The 23,159-nt window shown below is 38.8% G+C and overlaps 1 protein-coding gene across 1 annotated transcript in view; it reads right to left on the reverse strand.

The window, feature by feature from the left end:
* GDA (guanine deaminase) overlaps positions 1–23,159 on the reverse strand; it is a 126,840-nt gene that overhangs the window by 43,174 nt on the left and 60,507 nt on the right. Inside the window, exons 4-9 of the mRNA XM_060154979.1 lie at positions 12,183–12,270; positions 10,318–10,423; positions 8,835–8,862; positions 7,581–7,688; positions 4,215–4,322; positions 2,875–2,972 (exon numbers count right to left, since the gene is read on the reverse strand). Of these exons, the coding sequence (XP_060010962.1) occupies positions 2,875–2,972; positions 4,215–4,322; positions 7,581–7,688; positions 8,835–8,862; positions 10,318–10,423; positions 12,183–12,270 (536 nt within the window). The remainder of the gene's footprint in view (positions 1–2,874; positions 2,973–4,214; positions 4,323–7,580; positions 7,689–8,834; positions 8,863–10,317; positions 10,424–12,182; positions 12,271–23,159) is intronic.

A 23,159-nucleotide genomic window follows, 5' to 3' on the forward strand; every position in this document is an offset into this window, starting at 1 on the left:
GAGACAAAAGACCTGTATGCAGAAAATTATAAGACACTGATGAAAGAAATTAAAGATGATACAAATAGATGGAGAGATATGCCATGTCCTTGGATTGGAAGAATCAACATTGTGAAAATGAATCTACTACCCAAAGCAATCTACAGATTCAATCCAATCCCTACCAAACTACCACTGGCATTTTTCACAGAACTAGAATAAAAAAATCTCACAGTTTGTATGGAAACACAAAAGACCCTGAATAGCCAAAGCCATCTTGAGAAAGAAAAATGGAGCTGGAGGTATCAGGCTCCCTGACTTCAGACTATACTACAAAGCTACAGTAATCAAGACTACAGAAATATAGATCAATGGAACAGGATAGAAAGCCCAGAGATAAACCCACGCACATATGGTCACCTTATCTTTGATAAAGGAGACAAGAATATACAGTGGAGAAAAGACAGGCTCTTCGATAAGTGGTGCTGGGAAAACTGGATAGCTACATGTAAAACAATGAAATTAGAACACTCTCTAACACCATACACAAAAATAAACTCAAAATGGATTGAAGACCTAAATGTAAAGCCAGACACTATTAAACTCTTAGAGGAAAACATAGGCAGAACACTCCATGACATAAATCACAGGAAGATCCTTTTTGACCCTAGTGAAATGGAAATAAAAACAAAAATAAACAAATAGGACCTAATGAAACTTAAAAGCTTTTGCACAGCAGAGGAAACCATAAACAAGACCAAAAGACAACCCTCAGAATGGGAGAAAATATTTGCAAATGAAGCAACTGACAAAAGATTAATCTCCAAAATTTACAAGCAGCTCATGCAGCTCAATATCAAAAAAACAAAAAACCCAATCCAAAAATGGGCAGAAGACCTAAACAGACATTTGTCCAAAGAAGATATACAGATTGCCAAGAAACATTTGAAAGAATGCTCAACATCATTAATCATTAGAGAAATGCAAATCAAAACTACAGTGAGGTATCATCTCACACCAGTCAGAATGGCCATCATCAAAAAATCTAGAAACAATAAATACTGGAGAGGGTGTGGAGAAAAGGGAACCCTCTTGCACTGTTGGTGGAAATGTAAATTGATACAGCCACTATGGAGAACAGTATGGAAGTTCCTTAAGAAACTAAAAATAGAACTACTATATGACCCAGCAATCCCACTACTGGGCATATACCCTGAGAAAACCATAATTCAAAAAGAGTCACGTACCACAATGTTCATTGCAGCTCTCTTTACAATAGCCAGGACATGGAAGCAACCTAAGTGTCCATCAACAGATGAATTGATAAAGAAGATGTGGCACATATATACAATGGAATACTCAGCCATAAAAAGAAACGAAATTGACTTATTTGTAGTGAGGTGGATGGACCTAGAGTCTGTCATACAGAGTGAAGTAAGTCAGAAAGAGAAAGACAAATACTGTATGCTAACACATATATATGGAATCTAAGGGAAAAAAAAAAAGGTCATGAAGAACCTAGGGGTAAGATGGGAATAAAGACACAGACCTACTAGAGAATGGACTTGAGGATATGGGGAGGGGGAAGGGTAAGCTGTGACAAAGTGAGAGAGTGGCATGGACATATATACACTACCAAATGTAAGGAAGATAGCTAGTGGGAAGCAGCCGCATAGCACAGGGAGATCAGCTCGGTGCTTTTGTGACCACCTGGAAGGGTGGGATAGGGAGGGAGGGAGACGCAAGAGGGAGGAGATATGGGAACATATGTATAAGTATAACTGATTCACTTTGTTATAAAGCAGAAACACACCATTGTAAAGCAATTATACTCCAATAAAGACGTTAAAAAAAATCTAGCAGAAGCTAATAAATTTATTGAATGAATATATGAATGATCCACCGCAACCTGCCTCTAGCTCTGTTCTGAGCCAACTAACACAAGAAATGAGAAATCCTTTCTGTATTTAATTGTGGAGCATGAAATCTTAGCCTAGCATCCAAGGATTGGCATTATGGAATCTATGAATTCCCTGAAATTAGATGCAGCATTTTTATGTCTATGGGCTTTTTTTTTTTTTTTTTTTTTTTTTTTTTTTTGCATTATGCGGGCCTCTCACTGCTATGGCCTCTCCCGCTGCGGAGCACAAACTCAGCGGCCATGGTTCACGGGCCCAGCCGCTCCGCGGCATGTGGGATCTTCCCAGACCGGGGCACGAACCCATGTCCCCTGCAACGGCAGGCGGACTCTCAACCACTGCACCACCAGGGAAGCCCTGTATGGGGTTTTTTTTCTGATGATCCAGACCACAAGTTTCATCTGATTCCCTTATGCATCTATAACCTTTCAAAGGTTAAGAACCAGGTTTAAATAAAAATTTTGTTTGCGCAAATTACAGCAGGACAAGTCCCCTCCTAAGTTCACCTCGTCAGATATAGCAGCATGACATTTACTGAAGGGTGCTGGCTTCCAGTAGCATTGCACCATTTCTGGTAATGTGCACATTTCTAGTAGTTTGTACAACACAAAGTAGTAAGAGGTCAGTACACTCTCTCTGGAACACCTGGTTGGCACACCCACTCTTTCGGTCCTTAGCTCTAAGTTCTCAGTGCTATTGGTTTTGATCTCTATTTCCTATTGTTCTGTTTTGTGCAAACTCAGAAATTTTAAGAGATGTAGTGCTCTTCAAATGCATACTCTGCAAAAAATAGCCTCTTTTAAGTGCTGTCTCCCCAGTACAGTATAGGTAGGTGTCCTTCTATCTAGTTCACATCCCAATTGAACATAACTACGGAAGAGAGATACTGGAGGAATGACTGAGAAAACAAAGGTATTTGGCTGCTACTTTGCAACCCAAACGTTCATAATCTACTAATCAATAATTGCTTACTTACGATAAGTTAGAATTGGGACAATGCGAGATGGATGCTCCTCGTTCCCTGAATACATCCAGTTCTTCTTCAGAAAGGTAGCAGCCATGTGCCATTACTGTCTGGAGAGAAGAGCATCCTATGTGGAGTCTACCACTCAAAAATGCTTAAGTCAGTCCTCACTCACAGCAAGATATTATAGGTGCACATGAAAGCTGTGACTTATCTGTTATCATCTTCACAAGAACATTGATGATTAGCTGTAGGTATAAAATCACTGTGCCCAAGTTACACCTCAGAAAAGGCCAGTGAAAACATTGGATTACGAAAGTCCCACACATTTGTGGATCTTTTTCTCTCTTTTTTAATCTATAAAATAAATGAGGGTTGGTCCAGCTGACCTCTATGCAAGTAAAATTAACATGCAAATTGAAGGCTAATTTATTAATTATATAGAAATATATGTAGAGGAGGATGAAAATTATGATGTAGCATAAACAAGATCTGTGCAGAGTATTAACCTTTCAAATCAGTCACATTCAGATCTCTGAGCACAAAGTCCCTAAGAATTTATTTGCTGTAATAGTTAAACTCTCCATGCAGTTCATACATTTCATTAAATGCCAAGGCCAGGGGTTATATTGTTGTAATGAGGTCTCTCCTCACTCATATTAATTTTAATTAACTTAAAATTGTTTAATTATAAATGTAGTAATACTCATTTCTTTTACAAAGCAATCTTAGAGTGTTTAAAAATAAAAAGTAAAAAGTCCTCTGCTTTCTCCCTCAGGAAGGATCACTTTTAACGTTCAATGTGTGTCTTCCAGACAGTGTTCGGTAAGTGAGCACGCACCCGCACGTATACACACATATCAGACAATACTGTACAAACACTCTTCCTTGTAAGTCTGTATACTTCATTCTTTGTGAATGTTGGATAAAATTCTAATTATGTATGTTCTATAATTTAAACAATTTCCCACTGATAGCCATTTTTTAACTTTCATATGTAATTAACATCCCTATTCATAGTCCTTACAGAATGGATCTTCAGAAATACATTTTCTAACTCAAAGGAATGCACATTTACATTCTAATGGATACTGACAAAATGTCCTTGGACCACATGACATTCCCACCTCAAAGAAGCTTTTAGATTTATTTACCAATAAATGTAATGATTTATTCATTAGGGATGAAACCAGCCCCATTTTTAATTCTGCGCACACATGAATATGCACACTCTGTACTTGAGTTTGGGAAATGCATGTGTGTTATAGAAGTCTGAAGATTACTACTGAGATTTTAAAATTTAGATAAATATGCCGTACTTCATATAGATTATATCATGATGTACAACTTACCTTATTTGTCAGAAGATTGTTTTTATCATACACATCTGTGTAGTTTTTATAACCAGGGTATAAGTTTTTCACAGCTTTAACTTCATCACGATTTTCACTTACATGGCTCTAAAAGAAAAGAAATATTTTCAATTTTTTAATGTAAAATACCATTAGAAATTATACTTCCTACCCCCAAATGATATGGATGGTTCCTACTTGCCTATGTAAAAAAAATGAAGATTCTTGTGTATTTTATTTGAAACAGTTCTTATTATATAAGATATATATGACAAAGAAACTATGAAAAGGTAATTATATGAACATGTAATATCCTAACCCTAACCCATGTGATGTTTTTCTGACAAAGTCTTTTCAAATTCCAAACTATAGCAAGAATAAGTAAAAATAAAAAGTACTCCTTGTAGAGAGGCAAGAGCCTAGCTATTCATGGTCGATCACCTACTACTTCTGGTGTTGGCTGTTTAAGAAGAGTTCATTGGCCATCAAAAGGACAGAGCATGGTTCACTCATAGAAAGCTGAAATTTGAAATAAAAAGCTGAATTTTAGCCCAAGTTCTGACCCTAGTTATGTGTCTTAGGGTTGAGTCCATTGTTTTCTCTTTGGGCCTCCATGTTCTCATCTCTCAAATAAAAGCGTTGGGATAGATGAGTGATTTTCCAAATTCTTTTAGCTTTAGATGTGTTATTCTTATTTTTAAAATCATAGAAATTCAATATGTAAACAGCATAAACAAGTTGCTACGCAGGATGAAGCAGGGTTAGGACTCTGGGACCCTGTCCCCATTCTATCCCCTTTGTCAGCTTCCAGGATGAGTTCTTCTGCAGGAAACAGTTGGAAAATAATAGAGCTAGGCAGTCCTGCGGTCGTCAAGAAAGAGCCTATAAGAATCCACACGCAAACAAAACAAGTGAGTCCTGGCCCCCGCACTGTCCTTTCTCCAGGGCACCACAAACATGAGACTGCAGACACAACGTAAGTGTCACCATCCCAACCCCTCACCTAAAACAAAAATCATTTCTGACCAACTGGTGATGACCATGTATTATGGGAAATAACTCATGAGCAAGTTACCACTTCCAAGAACAGCAATGCCATTTCCCTTTCTCCTTGAGGTAGAGTATGCATAACCAAATAAATGAAAACAACAGCATTGGACTAAAAACAGAATGTTCTACCTGCAGAATGAGTTCTATCCTTGGCCTTGAGGAACTCCAGACCACTGAAGAAATGGGCATGGGCATCAGAAGAGATTTGTGTCATTTTGATAGATTTGAGTATATGCAGTTATACACATATATACAACGCCAGTAAGTATATACTTGATTTTGTTGTGTGTTTCTGGGATTCAGGACACACAAACCCAAAATATGCCACCTTGGGATACTGAATACTTCATGCTGAAGGGGTTTGAGAAAATGGCAAAAGCAGGAAGGTCACTCTGATTTTGCCCCCACCCTTTTCCCCTGTGACCAGAGCACAGGCTCTCGTAAATGAGAGGCGCCCGCCCTATACATAGAGGAAAGGAGCATCCTTATCTCTGAAGACAAAGGGAACCAAGAAGAAACAGGCCTTGCTAATACACTTACCTCGTACTCCTTAACTTATGTTCCTCCAGGACTGTTCACTTGTCACCACACCTAACATAAAAATACTCAGGTCTGTTTCTTTGTGTCTTTGTTTCCTTATAAAGGTTCCTGTGCCATGTAAACCTTATATGAAATAAATTTGTATGCTTTTCTCTTGTTTAGCTTTGTCAGTTTAGTTTTCAGGCCCAGCCAGGGACCCTAAATAGGTCAAGGATAACTTTTTCTTCCCCTGCAATTGTGTGGGACTGAATATCACAGCCCATCAAAAAAAGGGAAAAAATGAAAATAGTTAATGAGTCCTAACAAATCTTAAAAAAAAACAAAAACACTTCCACCCTAAAAAATGATAAAGGATCTATGTGTTGCCTTTCCCTGACATGCCCTTTAAGATAGCTCTTAAGAGGGAGAATTTTAGTGCAGTATGTAATGAAGTTTGGATTGGGGAAGGGGAGCTCCCAATTTTAACCCAGCTGGAAGATTTAGAAACTGTTTTATTCCTAAATTGCAACCGCTTAATGACAAAGTAAGATACACTGTTTTGTTCCTGATTTTAAATTAAGAAACTTGGAACAAAAGGGCTTTTAAATCCATTTTGGTAAGGTGGAAATTAGGTTCTTTTTGCTTTTCAAATAATAGACGGTTCCTCCAAAAAGGAAGGACTAGAACACTGAGAAAGTATCAAATAAAAGAGAGCAGGAAAGAAATGCATTAAATGTATCCTACAGAGAACAGGTAACCAGTTTGCCATTGCTCTTGCTTGGTTACTTAAGATGTTCTCATCTCTAGGAGCCAGATCAGAGAAGATTGAAGGCAAAAGGAACTTCAGGTTTCTTTTCTTAACTAAAAAATTAGAGAACTACATTTAGGTGATATCTGTAAGGGACCTTATGTCCTATGATGCTGTATCTTGAGATCTTATGGGGCTAAAGGCAGGCCGCCCCCATGATGTGCCACTCTGGCATGTAGATTATTATTATTATTATTATTATTTTTGCAGTACGTGGGCCTCCCACCACTGCGGTCTCTCCCGCCGCGGAGCACAGGCTCCGGATGTGCAGGCCCAGTGGCCATGGCTCACGGGCCCAGCCGCTCCGCAGCACGTGGGATCCTCCTGGACCGGGGCACAAACCCGCGCCCCCTGCATCGGCAGGCGGACTCCCAACCACTGCGCCACCAGGGAAGCCCATGTAGATTATTTTGAGTTAAAAACCAATCAATGCCCGAAAGACTCAGGAAGAACCTTTGAACTCCCTCCTTACCACCTAAAAGAATTTAAGATAGGAGGGCTGTCCCAGGAAGGAGCTATTACCATAGATAACTGTAGTAAGGTATTAGGCATGGTAGACAAGAGGAACCTAGCAAGCCCATTTAATCAAACTTGTCTGTATCCCATTGTCTTTGAATGGTTCAGCAAACTTTTGTTTACCAAATATTAACTCTTTTTATCTTCCAGTGAATTACCTTATTTCCCCTTGAAACCTCAGACCCCTGTTTCCTTCTACTTAGTCCAGAATATATATATACCTCACCTTGCCTCGCTGTCTTTGGAATTCTTTCATACTTATGTGGATTTCCTGTATGCACATAATAAATTTGATTTTCTCCTGTTAATCTGCTTTATGTCACATTAATTGCCAACCAAAAGAACTAAAAGAGAAAAGGGGAAACCCACCTCCTCCATCATCTCAGTAAAAGAATTGGAGATTACTGCCAGAATTTAGGGTACAGAGAAGTCTTGCAGGTCTAGACAGAGGCAAATAGGAGAAAAACGCCCACCTGAATGTGCAAATCATGGGTCTTCGCGATGTTCCCAAGTTCACCCAACAAAGTCTCAGAGCAGGAAAGGGAAAAACGTGGTGTCACTATGGGCTGCACTCTAGAATACTGGAAATAATCAAAAACACTTGGTAAGGAAATGCATATCATACCACAAAATGATTTTATGTCTTCATCTCTAGGGACAGTCCTTCATTCCAGGAGTGGGCAGAAGTGCTGGATTTCATGGAAATGGCTCACGGATGAGAACAAGGAAGGGTATATTCTGTAGCACCAAGTTCAATGGAAGAAGATCCCATCTCAAACGCAAGGCACGTGAAGGCTCAGACCAGGCCTAGACTGGGTGGCTTTTATGAAGAGAATTAGGAGGCAGAGGAGACGTTTTAAGGGAGAGTGCTGGGAAGACTAAGAAAGAAGTGGTAGCCTGTTCCCCTTTCTACATCTTGGGGTGGTATGCTGGCCATGGCCTCCCTGAGGACTTTTACTTAGTTGCAGGCATGGCTCTGATGTCACCTTTGTGGCTGAGCAGTAGAGAAGGACTCATAGAAGAGCGGCAAGGATAAGGATCCACAAAGCTGCACCTAGGTCTCCCAAGATTAGACTGAAAGCAATACTGAGGTTTCCTATGGCTTCCAGTCAGACCTTAAAAAATGGTGAGGGAAGAGTCTGGTTTGCAAATCTAAGAGACGGCACAGCAGAGCCATAGACAAGCCTGCTGGGGGTGGGACAGAAAACAGCACTGTCTTCACAGGATCACCAACACCAGGGCACTGTGGAACGGGGGTGCCTGGCTGAGTGCCTGCAGGCCACACGACATGCACGCATCTGTGAACCAAGGCAGTCTGGCTGGGGCATCAGGGCTGGACACCACCTGTGTTTCAGACCAGATCAGGGGGTACAAGAGGCCAGAGCCAATGGTGATGTAGCCAATAAACCATGCCACAGCATCCAGTTGCCACCAATCTGTCTACATGCATGAAGCCCTCCCCCGCCTCCCCACCGGCCTGTCCTATGAAATTAGAAGGTCCCAGAGGAGAGGGAGGGAAAACCACTGAGAAAGTAAAAAATGCCTGACCTTCCTAAGCTGAGTTGATGCATCCACCATGAAAACAATTTAAGGCTTTAGGAAAATACTTCTGCATGCATGGAATAGGCCAAATGTATACAGGCTAACCTCTACCAAACAGCTTAAGAACAAATCCTACAACTAACAGGAAGACAATTAAAAAGCGAGCTGGGAACAAGTTTACTTACATTCCTTTGGAGCATTTCTGACACAAATCTGAAATAAAGCAACAAACGGAAAGTTAGAACATTCAGGCATTTTTGAAATTAATTTTTTAAAAGCACGAAAACATGAGCCTTACATGTCCTAATTTCCATGTAAACATTTCTAATGCTGCACATGTTTCACCACCACTAATTAAGGATTAGCAAGCAGTAATTACCCTGCTTTCTCATTTGCAGCCAGAGCGATGGAGTGCAAAATCACAGGGAAATGCAATTTTATCATCTAACATCAGCCGGGCTGTTCACAAGTATTCCCACAGCGCTCAAGCCATTCTACTAGCTTAAGCTCTGTTTGGGGGAATACTGCAGTATGTTATGTTCCATGGATATCAGAGTCATGGAGTCCTGTGTATCTGGAGGTGTTTAGAAGCCATGGGGCTCTCTACTCCCAGTTTCCCTAAAGTGGAAGCTGCTTGCTCACAGAATCACAATAGCATCATTTATTTTCAAAGGCTGAGTCCTCCTGGGCATGGATGTTGGAGTAAAGCAGAAGGAATAGGCCAGACATGGTTGTGAAATGGGTAGTGACGGGGATGGTGATCTTACCAATTATATCTTCAGGGATGGTGGTATCCATAGGGCCTATGAAATGACTGTTTCTGCCCTGGCTGAAAATATTTATGAGCTATAGCTTCCTGCTTTCTGGTAATCCTTTGTTTAAGAATAAAATGTGAATCAGGGTTCACTATTCCCACAAACACAGATTCATAGAAAAGTTGAGCATATGGCCAAAAGCTAAAGGGAAAGTGTGTGCTTCCTTCTCTTTCTGGGAACATAGCAGCACCTAAGCCACCCTTTACAGAGGACACACTTAAGGTGAAGGAGGCCTGGGAATGGAGAAAAGCTGGACTTCTCAAACTTGCATCAGGATATGTTTGGTCTTAGGCAAGATTTAAAGCTAAAGAATTTTCTTCTATATCTCTTGGATGTTGAGTGTCATACAACACAATTCCTTGTCAAATCCTCAAGGCACAATGGAAAAGCCGTTAAAGAAATACAGAAAAAGTACCTATGGTATCACTAGCATATCCCCATGTAAAATAAAAAGAACATAACAAAAGCACATGATCTCAAGCAACAGGATGACCCACAACCAAAAGTAATTTAATGAGCAGGCCACAGACACTTAAGTGCAAGTTTAATCTACAGGAGAAGCCCCAATCTACAACGAATGACAGGGAGTGGGTAAATCATTTACTTTTTTAAAAATCCTTCATTTTATAAAGGGATTTGCCCTAGGACTCCTATAACAAGTTCCCAGAGGCTTTAAAATATGATTTGATATACAAAAATAGTACTGACATGCAACATTTGCCTTAGGATCAGATCAATTTCATGAAGTTAGGCAAACCCAGGCAGTGATATATGTGCACATTCTGCCTGGGTTAAAGAGGTTTCTTTTTCCCATCTCCAACTCCATCTGTAAGACAAATCAAGACAAACATACCTCTCTGTTTCCTTGATTGATTCCTCAGTGGTTTCCTTGTATTCTGGAACAGTGTCATTCAAATCCATGCAGACTTTGCCCACAAATGCCCGCTGCCCGAATTTATCTGTGAGACACACACAAAAAGAATCTAAAGTCATGTTTCTTTCCCAAACTGTACCTTTCCTAAGCCTCTTTAAAACATCTTAAATTAAAATCGTTATAAAAACATAAGTGAGAACGTAAAAGATCATCACACCATTTAAGAACAGTAACAACAAGACCTCGATCAATTCTGTAAGTAGTAAAGGTTCTCCCATTAGCACCTTACTCCTCTGATTACTCCCAGAATGAAGGATATTATTTGCTTAAGGTCTAAACCCAGATGTGTCTAGTGTCCTCCTCTATGTGCAGGGTTATGAGGACTATACCCAATAATGTATGTAAAGTGGCTGGCACATGGGCTTAGAAAAGATACTGTCGCTATTCTTAAGTGTAGCAGTGCCAATATCATTATCTGTGGGGGATTTTACTTACTCCTACCAGCAGTTCTCAGCACTGAAGAACCTCATGCTTATCAAAGGTGCTAGAGGAATTCTATTTCAGCTAGAAAGTTGATGCTACATGAGGCAATGTTCATTTTTTCAACAATGTCTCCACCGCTGTCTTGAGTCTTTCAGAAGTCTTTCTATCTCTCTCTTTCCCCTGTAATTCACTGTAATGCCTGGCCATTAGATTACTCTTCCTTAAAACACCACCTTCATCACATACCTCATCTCGCTGAAAACTTTTTTTGAGTCTGATGCATATTTGAATCTCTCCAGAGACTGAACCATCCCCTCTGCCCAACCTCTCCCATCCCACCATGCCATGAATCCTTCCCTTTAGTTCAGCTACTCTGTTCCCTGCCTCCTGTATATCCACTATGAACGTTCCTGTCCCCATACCCATACCCCCATGTCATCTTTCCTGTCTGAAAGGCATTTTCCTCTCTCCTCATTTTATCTTCCCTTCAAAGGCCAATTTAAAGATCCCTTCAATGAAATCTTCCCAGGTGATCCAACCCTGGGTTCATTCTGTCTCCTCCAAAATTTGCAATATTTACTTTCAGTGTCACCCTTGAGGTCTTTGGTATAAACTACCTTGGCCAGCAAGCAGTAGTGTCAGCACATCAGTCAACAGTATTTACTGAGCACCTGCTATGTGCTAGGCACTGTACTGGGTACAAGTTTTGGAATCATCAGTGTAAATCCAGTCTCATCTCTGCTTACTAGCTGTGTGACTTGGGCATGTTACATAACCTCTCTGAGCATCAGTTTATCCATCTGTAACACAAGGACCTGAATAACTGCTCCAGAAGGCTGTTTGCAACTGAGCTGAACTAATCCACGTAGAGTTCTTTGCACAATACCAGGCATCTAGTAAAAGCACTACAGCCATTACTAAAGTCATTAATCAATGTATGTACCTATTAATCAGTTAATCCTGTCTGGTTCCTCAAGGGCAGAGACTATTTTCCGTTTTACTGTGTTCCCTGCATCTAGCATAGTGCCCTGAGTCTAGCCAACAGCTAAGATCTATCTGCTGATAGATAAACTGTTGCTATTGCTAGAATTAGTAAACCTGCTCCAAAAAGCCCTAAATTAATACACAAAATTCAGACCCATTTACATCATTCTGCAGCCAAAAACTAAAGGTAAATAAATTACTTAAACAACAGAAAAAGTTCAAGGGCCACAGTGAAACACAAATACCTAATTACTTGCAAGAAATGCAGTGCTTAAATTCTAGCAATTAAAAGGCAGGACTGCTCACAAGTATAAGTCACTGCTGGCATGGTCTGGACATGCTTCATGTGCCCGTAAATCATCCTTTCATCTCCTCACCTGTAATTTCCGCAAGGAGCAGCGATGAGTCAGTGTGAATTGTTGCAAAGTAACAAGCTGTGGTGGTTCCATTCTTTAGTGTTCTCCTCTAAAAATAAATCACAAAAACCATGAATCGCCTGTGCCCAGAAGAGTCACATGGTATATACAGATGAAAATGGAATTTTAGTTTTCAATTTTAAGATGCTTTTATTTAAAGGCATGCCATCTCAATATGAAATGTAGTTAAGGCAAATGGTAAAAGTATTTATATTTTAAAAGTGTTAGCTAGAGGAGAAGTTGATGCTTTCGATTTCCTAGATTCACACAGTTCTGTGTTGCAGAATTTATAAAATGTGATACTAATTAATTCCTTATTTTTTTAGGACTGTTTAAGAATATGCAAACTTTATTGCATCTGGGAGTGAATAAATGAGATTTTTCTAGTGATTACAGGATACAGTTATTCAGCCAGATTTTTAGTTCATCCTAGCAGATTGATAAATGTATCCATCTCTCTTCCTCAGCAAATCTCTACTAAAATACCAGTAAAGGAGTATAACATTTATTAAACCATAAGCAGAGAGGAGACATGAGCAGCGGAAATATTTCAGCATCTTCTCGGAAGAAAAAACAAGTATAAGAACCTGGAGGCAACTTGGAAAGAGAAAGGAGCATGTGGCTGTTAACAGGGAATTGGCTGAAAGTCTGTATACAGATAATTAAACCTTGGCAGGACTCTTTTCCCTGCTGAAATCAGCCAACCACCCCTAACCTGCTCCTTGCAGAAGAGATTTACCCTTTGTAGAAATTGGATAGTATTTAGAGGGTACAAGCCCAAAAGGACAAGGTGAGGCACAGGCTGAAAAGAAGAGGTTTAAGTGGACATCTGGCTGACCTCTGGGACCCTTGGTCATCTTCCCCAAAATGCCACATGTACTGTTTCCACCAGTCCTGGCAGGACTGAAGGACTTCTTCCTAGAGAAGATGAATGGCTCTAGAAGTAAAATGTCCTCATGACTTTTGGGACCCACAATTTAAAGGGCTGTTTACTACCTTCACTGTTCATCATATAATGAAGTTGACCAGTCAACAAATGCTACCCCACCCAGATCTTCCAATCAGCATCTTGGAGCATCACACTTAAATATGAATGTGCATTTAAGGTTCAACGGACACTGCAGGAGGGCTTCCCTGGTGGCGCAGTGGTTGAGAGTCTGCCTGCCGATGCAGGGGACATGGGTTCGTGCCCCGGTCCAGAAAAATCCCACATGCCGCGGAGTGGCTAGGCCTGTGAGCCATGGCCACTGAGCCTGCGCGTCCGGAGCCTGTGCTCTGCAACGGGAGGGGCCACAACAGTGAGAGGCCCACGTATCGCAAAAAAAAAATAAAAGAGCTCTCCAAAAGTAAAAATGTTAACAATGAAATATGGGAGTCAACAGAAGGTTAAATTAGAAGAGAATTTCTCAGAGAAGAAGTATGAAAGTCAAGGATGAAAAGATAAAAAAATTATGCTCAATCTAAGAGATCTAACATTTAGAATAAAAGTTCTAAAAAAAAAAACTTTTTTTTTAAAGGAAATGAAGGGGGTGAAATTGTCTGAGAAATAATATTAGTCTCTCCAAACTGAAAATCCTCATAGAATGCTCAGTTCAGTGCATGAAAAACAGAAGCCAAGTAAGGCATATAATTGTGAGATATTAAGTCTACAAGTAAAGTGAAGATTCTGAAAGGTTCCAGAGAAAGAAAACCAGTCATAGACAAATGGCAGGAAACACCAGTGATGCTGAAAACAGAACAATGGCTTTAAAATTCTGGAGGAAGGTTTTTTTTAATTTTTAAAAAATTTATTTTATTGAAGTATAGTTGATTTAAGGAGGGAAGTTATTTTAAAGTAGAATTTTATACCCTTGTAAATTATCAGTCAAGTGTGAAAATAGAATAGAGATATATGATTAGATACACAAAATCTTGAATGTTTTTCTCCTTTAAGAGCTTAGAAAGCTCGTAGAAGATGTGTTTTTAAAAAATGTGAGAGTAATGCAAAGTAAAAGAACTTCTTAGGTCCAGAAAATGGGAATTAAACACAGAGGAGAACCAAAGGGAATGCCCAGATTATAGCAGTGCCAGAGACAATCCCGACCAGAGTGAAACAAAGGAACAGAAGGCAGTGGGAAGAGTTTGAGAAAGAAATCAGAACTGATATTGCCTGACTTGTCTCAGCACTTGGAAAAGTACTGATTGACCTGAGCAGGGTCTGTCTTAAGCAGAAGCTTTTCCTTCTTCTTCTTTTTTAAAATTTTAAGACATTTTTTAAGAGCAGTTTTAGGTTCACAGCAAAATTGAGAGGAAGGTACAGAGATTTCCCATATGCCCCCAGCCCCCACACATAGCAGAAGCTTTTTAAAGTGCAGAGGAAAAATGGCACTGGAGTTCTTGCTTCTTGCATATTATGACCTGCGTGACCTTGAGAAAATTGCTTTACATTCTCAACATCAGTTTCCTCATTTGTGAAATAAGAGGACTCTTGACTAGAATGGGGTTGGATTAGAAACGTAAACGTCTGCAGGAGGAAAATAATTTGGACTTAAAGTAATAGGGAAGAACATGCCGTATCCTAGCAGCCTCTACTCAGCTTCAGCCAACTGTTAAAAGAACAACAACAAAAAAGAGAGACCAGTGATGTCAGTTAGTAATGAAGGGCAAGAGAATTAGGAAAACTGGATTTTAATGTCAATCTTTTCAAAGTTTAAGGCACATGAAAAAAAATATTTCTGGCTGCAAGTAAAGGATGTTTATATAGCCTGTCACCTATAGAAAAGGATGCGCTAGCTTGCTACCATAATCACACACCCAAGAGAAAAGTTAACACCATGACAGAGGCATCGAATTCAATCTCCAGCAACCAGAAAAGTGCCTGGATCTTCGTGTGTGCCTAGTAAATATTGTTGAATGAACACATGAGGAATCAGACTTACTAAAGCAACAAGAGGCAAAAAAATGATCTAAAATAAGCATTGTTACGTGCATAGACTAGGACATTGTATCCTTGACAGAGGAACAGGCTACTGTAACAGTGAGAGTGAATTTAATAACTTGCCAGTTTGGGCCACTAGCATTCTCTGAGAATGTAGCGCAAAAGTATACACAGAAGTTTCACTATTTTTCTAAGAAGAGTTGCGAAAGAAAGAACAGATTGGAGGGAAGAATATACTAAGAGCAAGGGAAATGGGCTGGGGGGGTGGCAGAGAAAATAAATGAGCATGCATGCACAAGAAAGAGAGAGAAGGAAATTCATTTCCCAGAACAGAAGTAATACTATATTAAAGAAAATGGACTGAAAAAAACAAAAACAAAAACATATCTATAAGTGAAATTTCAGAACCTCAAGAATGAAGAAAATCCTGAAGGCCAGCAAATTAGCTAGAAGGGAATGACAATCAGATTGACATCAGCACACTGGATGCTGGTGGGAAAATCATTTTAAAGAAAATTCTCTCTGTAGCTGAAGTGCATCATTCAAGAGTCAGAAGAAAGTAACACCATTTTTGGTAGTTCAAGGATTTGGATTGTTTTTCACCCACCTTATTGGAAAAGATTATCATCGTCTAAGAAAATACATCCAAAACAAAGACAGAGGATCCAAATTTAAAACATTTTAGACATCCACCAGAGGGCATACAGCAGAAGCAAGAAGAACTACAATCCTGCAGCCTGGGGGAAAAAAACCACATCCACAGAAAGACAGACAGGATGAAAAGGCAGAGGGCTATGTACCAGGTGAAGAAACAAGATACAACCCCAGACAAACAACTAAATGAAGTGGAGATAGGCAACCTTCCAGAAAAGAATTCAGAATAATGATAGTGAAGATGATCCAGGACCTCGGAAAAAGAATGGAGGCAAAGATCGAGAAGATGCAAGAAATGTTTAACAAAGACCTAGAAGAATTAAAGAACAAACAAACAGAGATGAACAATACAGTAACTGAAATGAAAACTACAGTAGAAGGAATCAATAGCAGAATAACTGAGGCAGAAGAATGGATAAGTGACCTGGAAGACAGAATGGTGGAATTCACTGCTGCAGAACAGAATAAAGAAAAAAGAATGAAAAGAAATGAAGACAGCCTAAGACACCACTGGGAAAACATTAAACACAACACCATTCGTATTATAGCGGTCCCAGAAGGAGAAGACAGAGAGAAAGTACCCGAGAAAATATCTGAAGAGATTATAGTCGAAAACTTCCCTAACATGGGAAAGAAAATAGCCACCCAAGTCCAGGACGTGCAGAGAGTCCCACACAGGATACACCCAAGGAGAAACACGCCGAGACACATATAATCAAATTAGCAAAAATTAAAGACAAAGAAAAATTATTGAAAGCAGCAAGGGAAAAACGACAAATAACATATAAGGGAACTCCCATAACATTAACAGCTGACTTCTCACCACAAACTCTACAAGCCAGAAGGGAGTGGCATGATAAAGTGATGAAAGGGAAGAACCTACAACCAAGATTACTCTACGCAGCAAGGATCTCATTCAGATTCGAAGGAGAAACCAAAAGCTTTACAGACAAGCAAAAGCTGAGAGAATTCAGCACCACCAAACCAGCTCTACAACAAATGCTAAAGGAACTTCTCTAAGTGGGAAACACAAGAGAAAAAAATGACCTACAAAAACAAACCCAAAACAATTAAGAAAATGGTCATAGGAACATACATATCAATAATTACCTTAAACGTGAATGGATTAAATGCTCCAACTAAAAGACACAGGCTTGCTGAATGGATACAAAAACAAGATCCATATATATGCTTTCTACAAGAGACCCACTTTAGACCTAGACACACATACAGACTGAAAGTGAGGGGATGGAAAAAGATATTCCATGCAAATGGAAATCAAAGCTGGAGTAGCAATACTCATATCAGATAAAATAGACTTTAAAATAAAAGTGTTACAAGAGACAAGGAAGGACACTACATAATGATCAAGGGATCAATCCAAGAAGATATAACAATTATAAATATTTATGTACCCAACATAGGAGCACCTCAATATATAAGGCAACTGCTAACAGCCATAAAAGGGGAAATTGACAGTAAAACAATAATAGTGGGGGACTTTAACACCTCACTTACCCCAATGCACAGATCATCCAAAATGAAAATAAATAAGGAAACAGAAGCTTTAAACGACACAATAGACCAAATAGATTAAATTGATATTTATAGGACATTCCATCCAAAAATAGCAGATTACACTTTCTTCTCAAATGAGCATGGAACATTCTCCAGGATAGATCACATCTTGGGTCACAAATCAAGCCTCAGTAAATTTAAGAAAATTGAAATCACATCAAGCATCTTTTCTGACCACAACGCTATGAGATTAGAAATGAATTACGAGGAAAAAACCATAAAAAACACAAACACATGGAGGCTAAACAATACATTACTAAACAATGAAGAGATCACTGAAGATATCAAAGAGGAAATCAAAAAATACCTAGAGACAAATGACAATGAAAACACGACGATCCAAAACCTATGCGATGCAGCAAAAGCAGTTCTAAGAGGGAAGATTATAGCTATACAAGCCTACCTCAAGAAACAAGAAAAATTTCAAATAAACAATGTAAACTTACACCTGAAGGAACTAGAGAAAGGAGAACCAGCAAAACCCAAAGTTAGCAGAAGGAAAGAAATCATAAAGATCAGAGCAGAAATAAATGAAATAGAAACAAAGAAAACAATAGCAAAGATCAATAAAACTAAAAGCTGGTTCTTTGAGAAGATAAACAAAATTGATAAACCGTTAGCCAGACTCATCAAGCAAAAGAGGGAGAGGATTCAAATCAATAAAATTAGAAATGAAAAAGGAGAAGTTACAAAAGACACTGCAGAAATGCAAAGCATCCTAAGAGACTACTACAAGCAACTCTATGCCAATAAAATGGACAACCTGGAAGAAATGGACAAATTCCTAGAAAGGTATAACCTTCCAAGACTGAACCAGGAAGAAATATAAAATATGAACAGACTGATCACAAGCACTGAAATTGAAACTGTGATTAAAAATCTTCCAACAAACAAAAGCTGAGGACCAGATGACTTCACAGGCGAATTCTATCAAACATTTAGAGAAGAGCTAAGACCTATCCTTCTCAAACTCTTCCAAAATATAGCAGAGGGAGGAACACTCCCAAACTCATTCTACGAGGCCACCATCACCCTGATACCGAAACCATACAAGGATGCCACAAAGAAAGAAAACTACAGGCCAATATCACTGATGAACATAGGTGCAAAAATCCTCAACAAAATACTAGCAAACAGAATCCAAGAGCACATTAAAAGGATCATACACCATGATCAAGTGAGGTTTATTCCAGGAATGCAAGAATTCTTCAATATATACAAATCAATCAATGTGATACACAATATTAACAAATTGAAGGAGAAAAACCATATGGTCATCTCAATAGATGCAGAGAAAGCTTTCGAAAAAATTCAGTACCCATTTATGACAAAAATCCTCAAGAAAGTAGGCATAGAGGGAACTTTCCTCAACATAATAAAGACCATATATGACAAACCCACAGCCCACATCGTCCTCAATGGTGAAAAACTGAAAGCATTTCCACTAAGGTCAGGAACAAGACAAGGTTTCCCACTCTCACCACTTTTATTCAACAAAGTTTTGGAAGTTTTAGGCACAGCAATCAGAGAAGAAAAGGAAATAAAAGGAATCCAAATCGGAAAAGAAGAAGTAAAGCTGTCACTGTTTGCAGATGACATGATACTATACATAGAGAATCCTAAAGATGCTACCAGAAAACTACTAGAGCTAATCAATGAATCCGGTAAAGTAGCAGGAAACAATGCACAGAAATCTCTCGCATTCCTATACACTAATGATGAAAAATCTCAAAGTGAAATTAAGAAAACACTCCCATTTACCATTGCAACAAAAAGAATAAAATATCTAGGAATAAACGTACCTAAGGAGACAAAAGACCTGTATGCAGAAAATTATAAGACACTGATGAAAGAAATTAAAGATGATACAAATAGATGGAGAGATATACTATGTTCTTGGGTTGGAAGAATCAACATTGTGAAAATGACTCTACTACCTGAAGCAATCTACAGGTTGAATGCAATCCCTATCAAACTACCACTGGCATTTTTCACAGAACTAGAACAAAAAATTTCACAATTTGTATGGAGACACAAAACCCCGAATAGCCAAAGCAATTTTGAGAATGAAAAAAGGAGCTGGAGGAATCAGGCTCCCTGACTTCAGACTATACTACAAAGCTACAGTAATCAAGACAGTATGGTACTGGCACAAAAACAGAAATATAGATCAATGGAACAGGATAGAAAGCCCAGAGATAAACGCATGCACATATGGTCACCTTATCTTTGATAAAGGAGGCAGGAATGTACAGTGGAGAAAGGACAGCCTCTTCAATAAGTAGTGCTGGGAAAACTGGACAGGTACATATAAAAGTATGAGATTAGCACACTCCCTAACATCATACACAGAAATAAGCTCAAAATGGATTAAAGACCTAAATGTAAGGCCAGAAACTATCAAACTCTTAGAGGAAAACATAGGCAGAACACTCTATGACATAAACCACAGCAAGATCCTTTTTGACCCACCTCCTAGAGAAATGGAAATAAAAGCAAAAATAAACAAATGGGACCTAATGAAACTTAAAAGCTTTTGCACAGCAAAGGAAACCATAAACAAGACCAAAAGACAACCCTCAGAATGGAAGAAAATATTTGCAAACAAAGCAACTGACAAGGGATTAATCTCTAAAATTTATTAGCAGCTCATGCAGCTCAATAACAAAAACAAAGAACCCAATCCAAAAATGGGCAGAAGACATAAATAGACATTTCTCCAAAGAAGATATACAGACTTCCAACAAACACATGAAAGAATGCTCAACATCATTAATCATTAGAGAAATGCAAATCAAAACTACAATGAGATATCATCTTACACTAGTCAGAACGGCCATCATCAAAAAATCTGCAAACAATAAATGCTGGAGAGGGTGTGGAGAAAAGGGAAACTTCTTTTACTGCTGGTGGGAATGTTAATTGGTACAGCCACTATGGAGGACAGTATGGAGGTTCCTTAAAAAACTACAAATAGAACTACCATATGACCCAGCAATCCCACTACTGGGCATATACCCTGTGAAAACCATAATTCACATAGAGTCATGTACCAAAATGTTTACTGCAGCCCTATTTACAATAGCCAGGATATGGAAACAACCTAAGTGTCCATCATCGGATGAATGGATAAAGAAGATGTGGCACATATATACAATGGAATATTACTCAGCCATAAAAAGAAACGAAATTGAGTTATTTGTAGTGAGGTGGATGGACCTAGAGTCTGTTATACAGAGTGAAGTAAGTCGGAAAGAGAAAAACAAATACTGTATGCTAACACATATATATGGAATCTAAGACAAAAAAAAATGTCATGAAGAACCTAGGAGTAAGACAGGAATAAAGACACAGACCTACTAGAGAATGGACTTGAGGATATGGGGAGGGGGAAGGGTAAGCTGTGACAAAGTGAGAGAGTGGCATGGACATATATACACTACCAAACGTAAAGCAGATAGCTAGTGGGAAGCAGCCGCATAGCACAGGGAGATCAGCTCGGTGCTTTGTGACCACCTAGAGGGGTGGGATAGGGAGGGTTGGAGGGAGGGAGATGCAAGAGGGAAGAGATATGGGAACATATGTATATGTATAACTGATTCACTTTGTTATAAAGCAGAAACTAACACACCATTTTAAAGCAATTATACTCCAATAAAGCTGTGAAAAAAAAAAAGAACCTGCTGTATAAAAAAATTAACTTAAAAAAAAACATTTTAAATTAAATGTATGTAGATGGCAAAGAAAAAAAACCAGGAACTAAAATCTCACGTGATGTAACACAGGACATGGTGAGGGGGCTGCATCTTTAAGGGAAGACTATTTAAGTTTTTTGTCTTATTATGTGGGAGACTATAGAGGAAAACAATACAAGACTTGTGTAACACTTTTAACAACCTAATCTAACAGATATTTTAAAAAGTCATATTGACAGAGAAAACACAGTCTTTTTTAAAATGTGTAGAATCATAAAAATTGACCTTTTATTGGGTCATAAAATAACAGTGAACTAATTCCCAAGAAAAATAACCACACACGTTACATTTACTAAGCAAAATAAAATGAAACTCAAAATTAAAACAGAAGTATAATCTGACATTTTCTAAATTCTCAACACTTTAAACACCTTTCTAAAATGGGCTTGAAGAATAGATGAAAATGGAAAATTTCAGCTAATTAGCAACAATGACAATGGAAGTACTATCCATTCACCAACAGCAAGTTCTTCCTCTGAGTCAACAATGACAATGGAAGTACTATCCATTCACCAACAGCAAGTTCTTCCTCAATAGATGAAAATGGAAAATTTCAGCTAATTAGCAACAATGACAATGGAAGTACTATCCATTCACCAACAGCAAGTTCTTCCTCTGAGTCAGGGGGGAAAACGCTTCTCATACAGAAAAGCTTCTAGATGAGAAACTGCAGTTTCAAATTGGACTGGAACAAACTAGAAAGACTAGAAAGTTCAAGAATCGGCCCAAATTACATTTAAGGGACAGGACAGGGAGAGCCCATAGAGGAGGGGAAAAAAAGGAAGGAAGAGAGGGAAGGAGGGAGAGAAGAAAGAACCCCCAAAGCTACTCCTGTTGGTTCCCACTGCATTCAGCCACATGTGTGTGACTTATGTAGTTAAAAAAGTAAGGAAGGAATTTGGTTGAAAAATCTTACTAGGTAAGCCGTCTAAAATGCAGCTACTTTTCTTCTTCGCATGTTACATGTTTGGGTTTCTGGGCATCAGTTCCACCCTAGTTTCTCATAAGCTTTTGAGAGGGCTCTTCCATTAATGATGACTTTCCAATTTATACAGAAATCTGTCAGGAATAACATCAAAATACTGGCTGTGCTTCCCAACCTTTCCCCTGCTTTCAATTCTTGATAAGAATTGTCAATTCTTGAGACCAAGACTTTTGAGCTCAAAATAGATTGCCAACTACTACTGAGCTTCAACGCCAGTATCAACAGGCCCCTTAACAGGTTATACAATTTCCATGAGCTAAAACAGGGGAAAAGAGTGGCCTGACTCCTTGTCTTTTCACCTGTACTTTAATGACTTGACACCTCTTTGGAATTAGTTGAATTTATCTGCTGAATTTGACAACCCCATAGAGTAAGCATATTCATTCTATTATCCAGGAGAATATTTGCAACCAGTTTGTCTTGGCATATTTACCAAGAATCTCACTCTCCAGTCCCTTGACTATAATCTATATAATATACAGATTCCTGAACTTTCGAGTCTTTTTGGTTCATTCCAGTCCAAAGTCCAGTTTGAAACTTCAATCTCTCACTTGCAATGTTTAAAGGGAGATATTCCAGGACTAACTGACTGACTGGGATTTTTTTCTTAACAATCTTAGGAGATGTTTGCTAATATATACTTGAAATTACTTTCAGATTAAATTATCATTGTCAAAATCTGTGGTGCAAAACTCTGGGGTCTGGATTGCCCATTTCTTGAAGAATAGATCCAGGACTGTTTTCTGAGGCAGAAAATAAAAAACAAAACAAAAAATGTCTTGGTTCATGGGTACTGCCTTAGCACCCCCTTTGCATTGCCACAGGCAGTCTTCAGCCTTAGGGACAGGTTCTAGTTAACAAATCTCAACTTTCTTAAACAAATGTCAATTATACTCTCAGCTCATCCAACTCTTAAAGTCTATGGGCCTGCTCATAATCAGAAACAGAGGATGTGTACACCGAAAATACTTGTAGAGAATAACACCTATTTCACCTATTTTGTACTCACTGACATGAAATACTTTGAATTCCCTCTCTGGGTCAGTTAA

Source organism: Lagenorhynchus albirostris, chromosome 7, assembly GCF_949774975.1.
Source record: "Lagenorhynchus albirostris chromosome 7, mLagAlb1.1, whole genome shotgun sequence".
Taxonomy (NCBI): Eukaryota; Metazoa; Chordata; class Mammalia; order Artiodactyla; family Delphinidae; genus Lagenorhynchus; species Lagenorhynchus albirostris.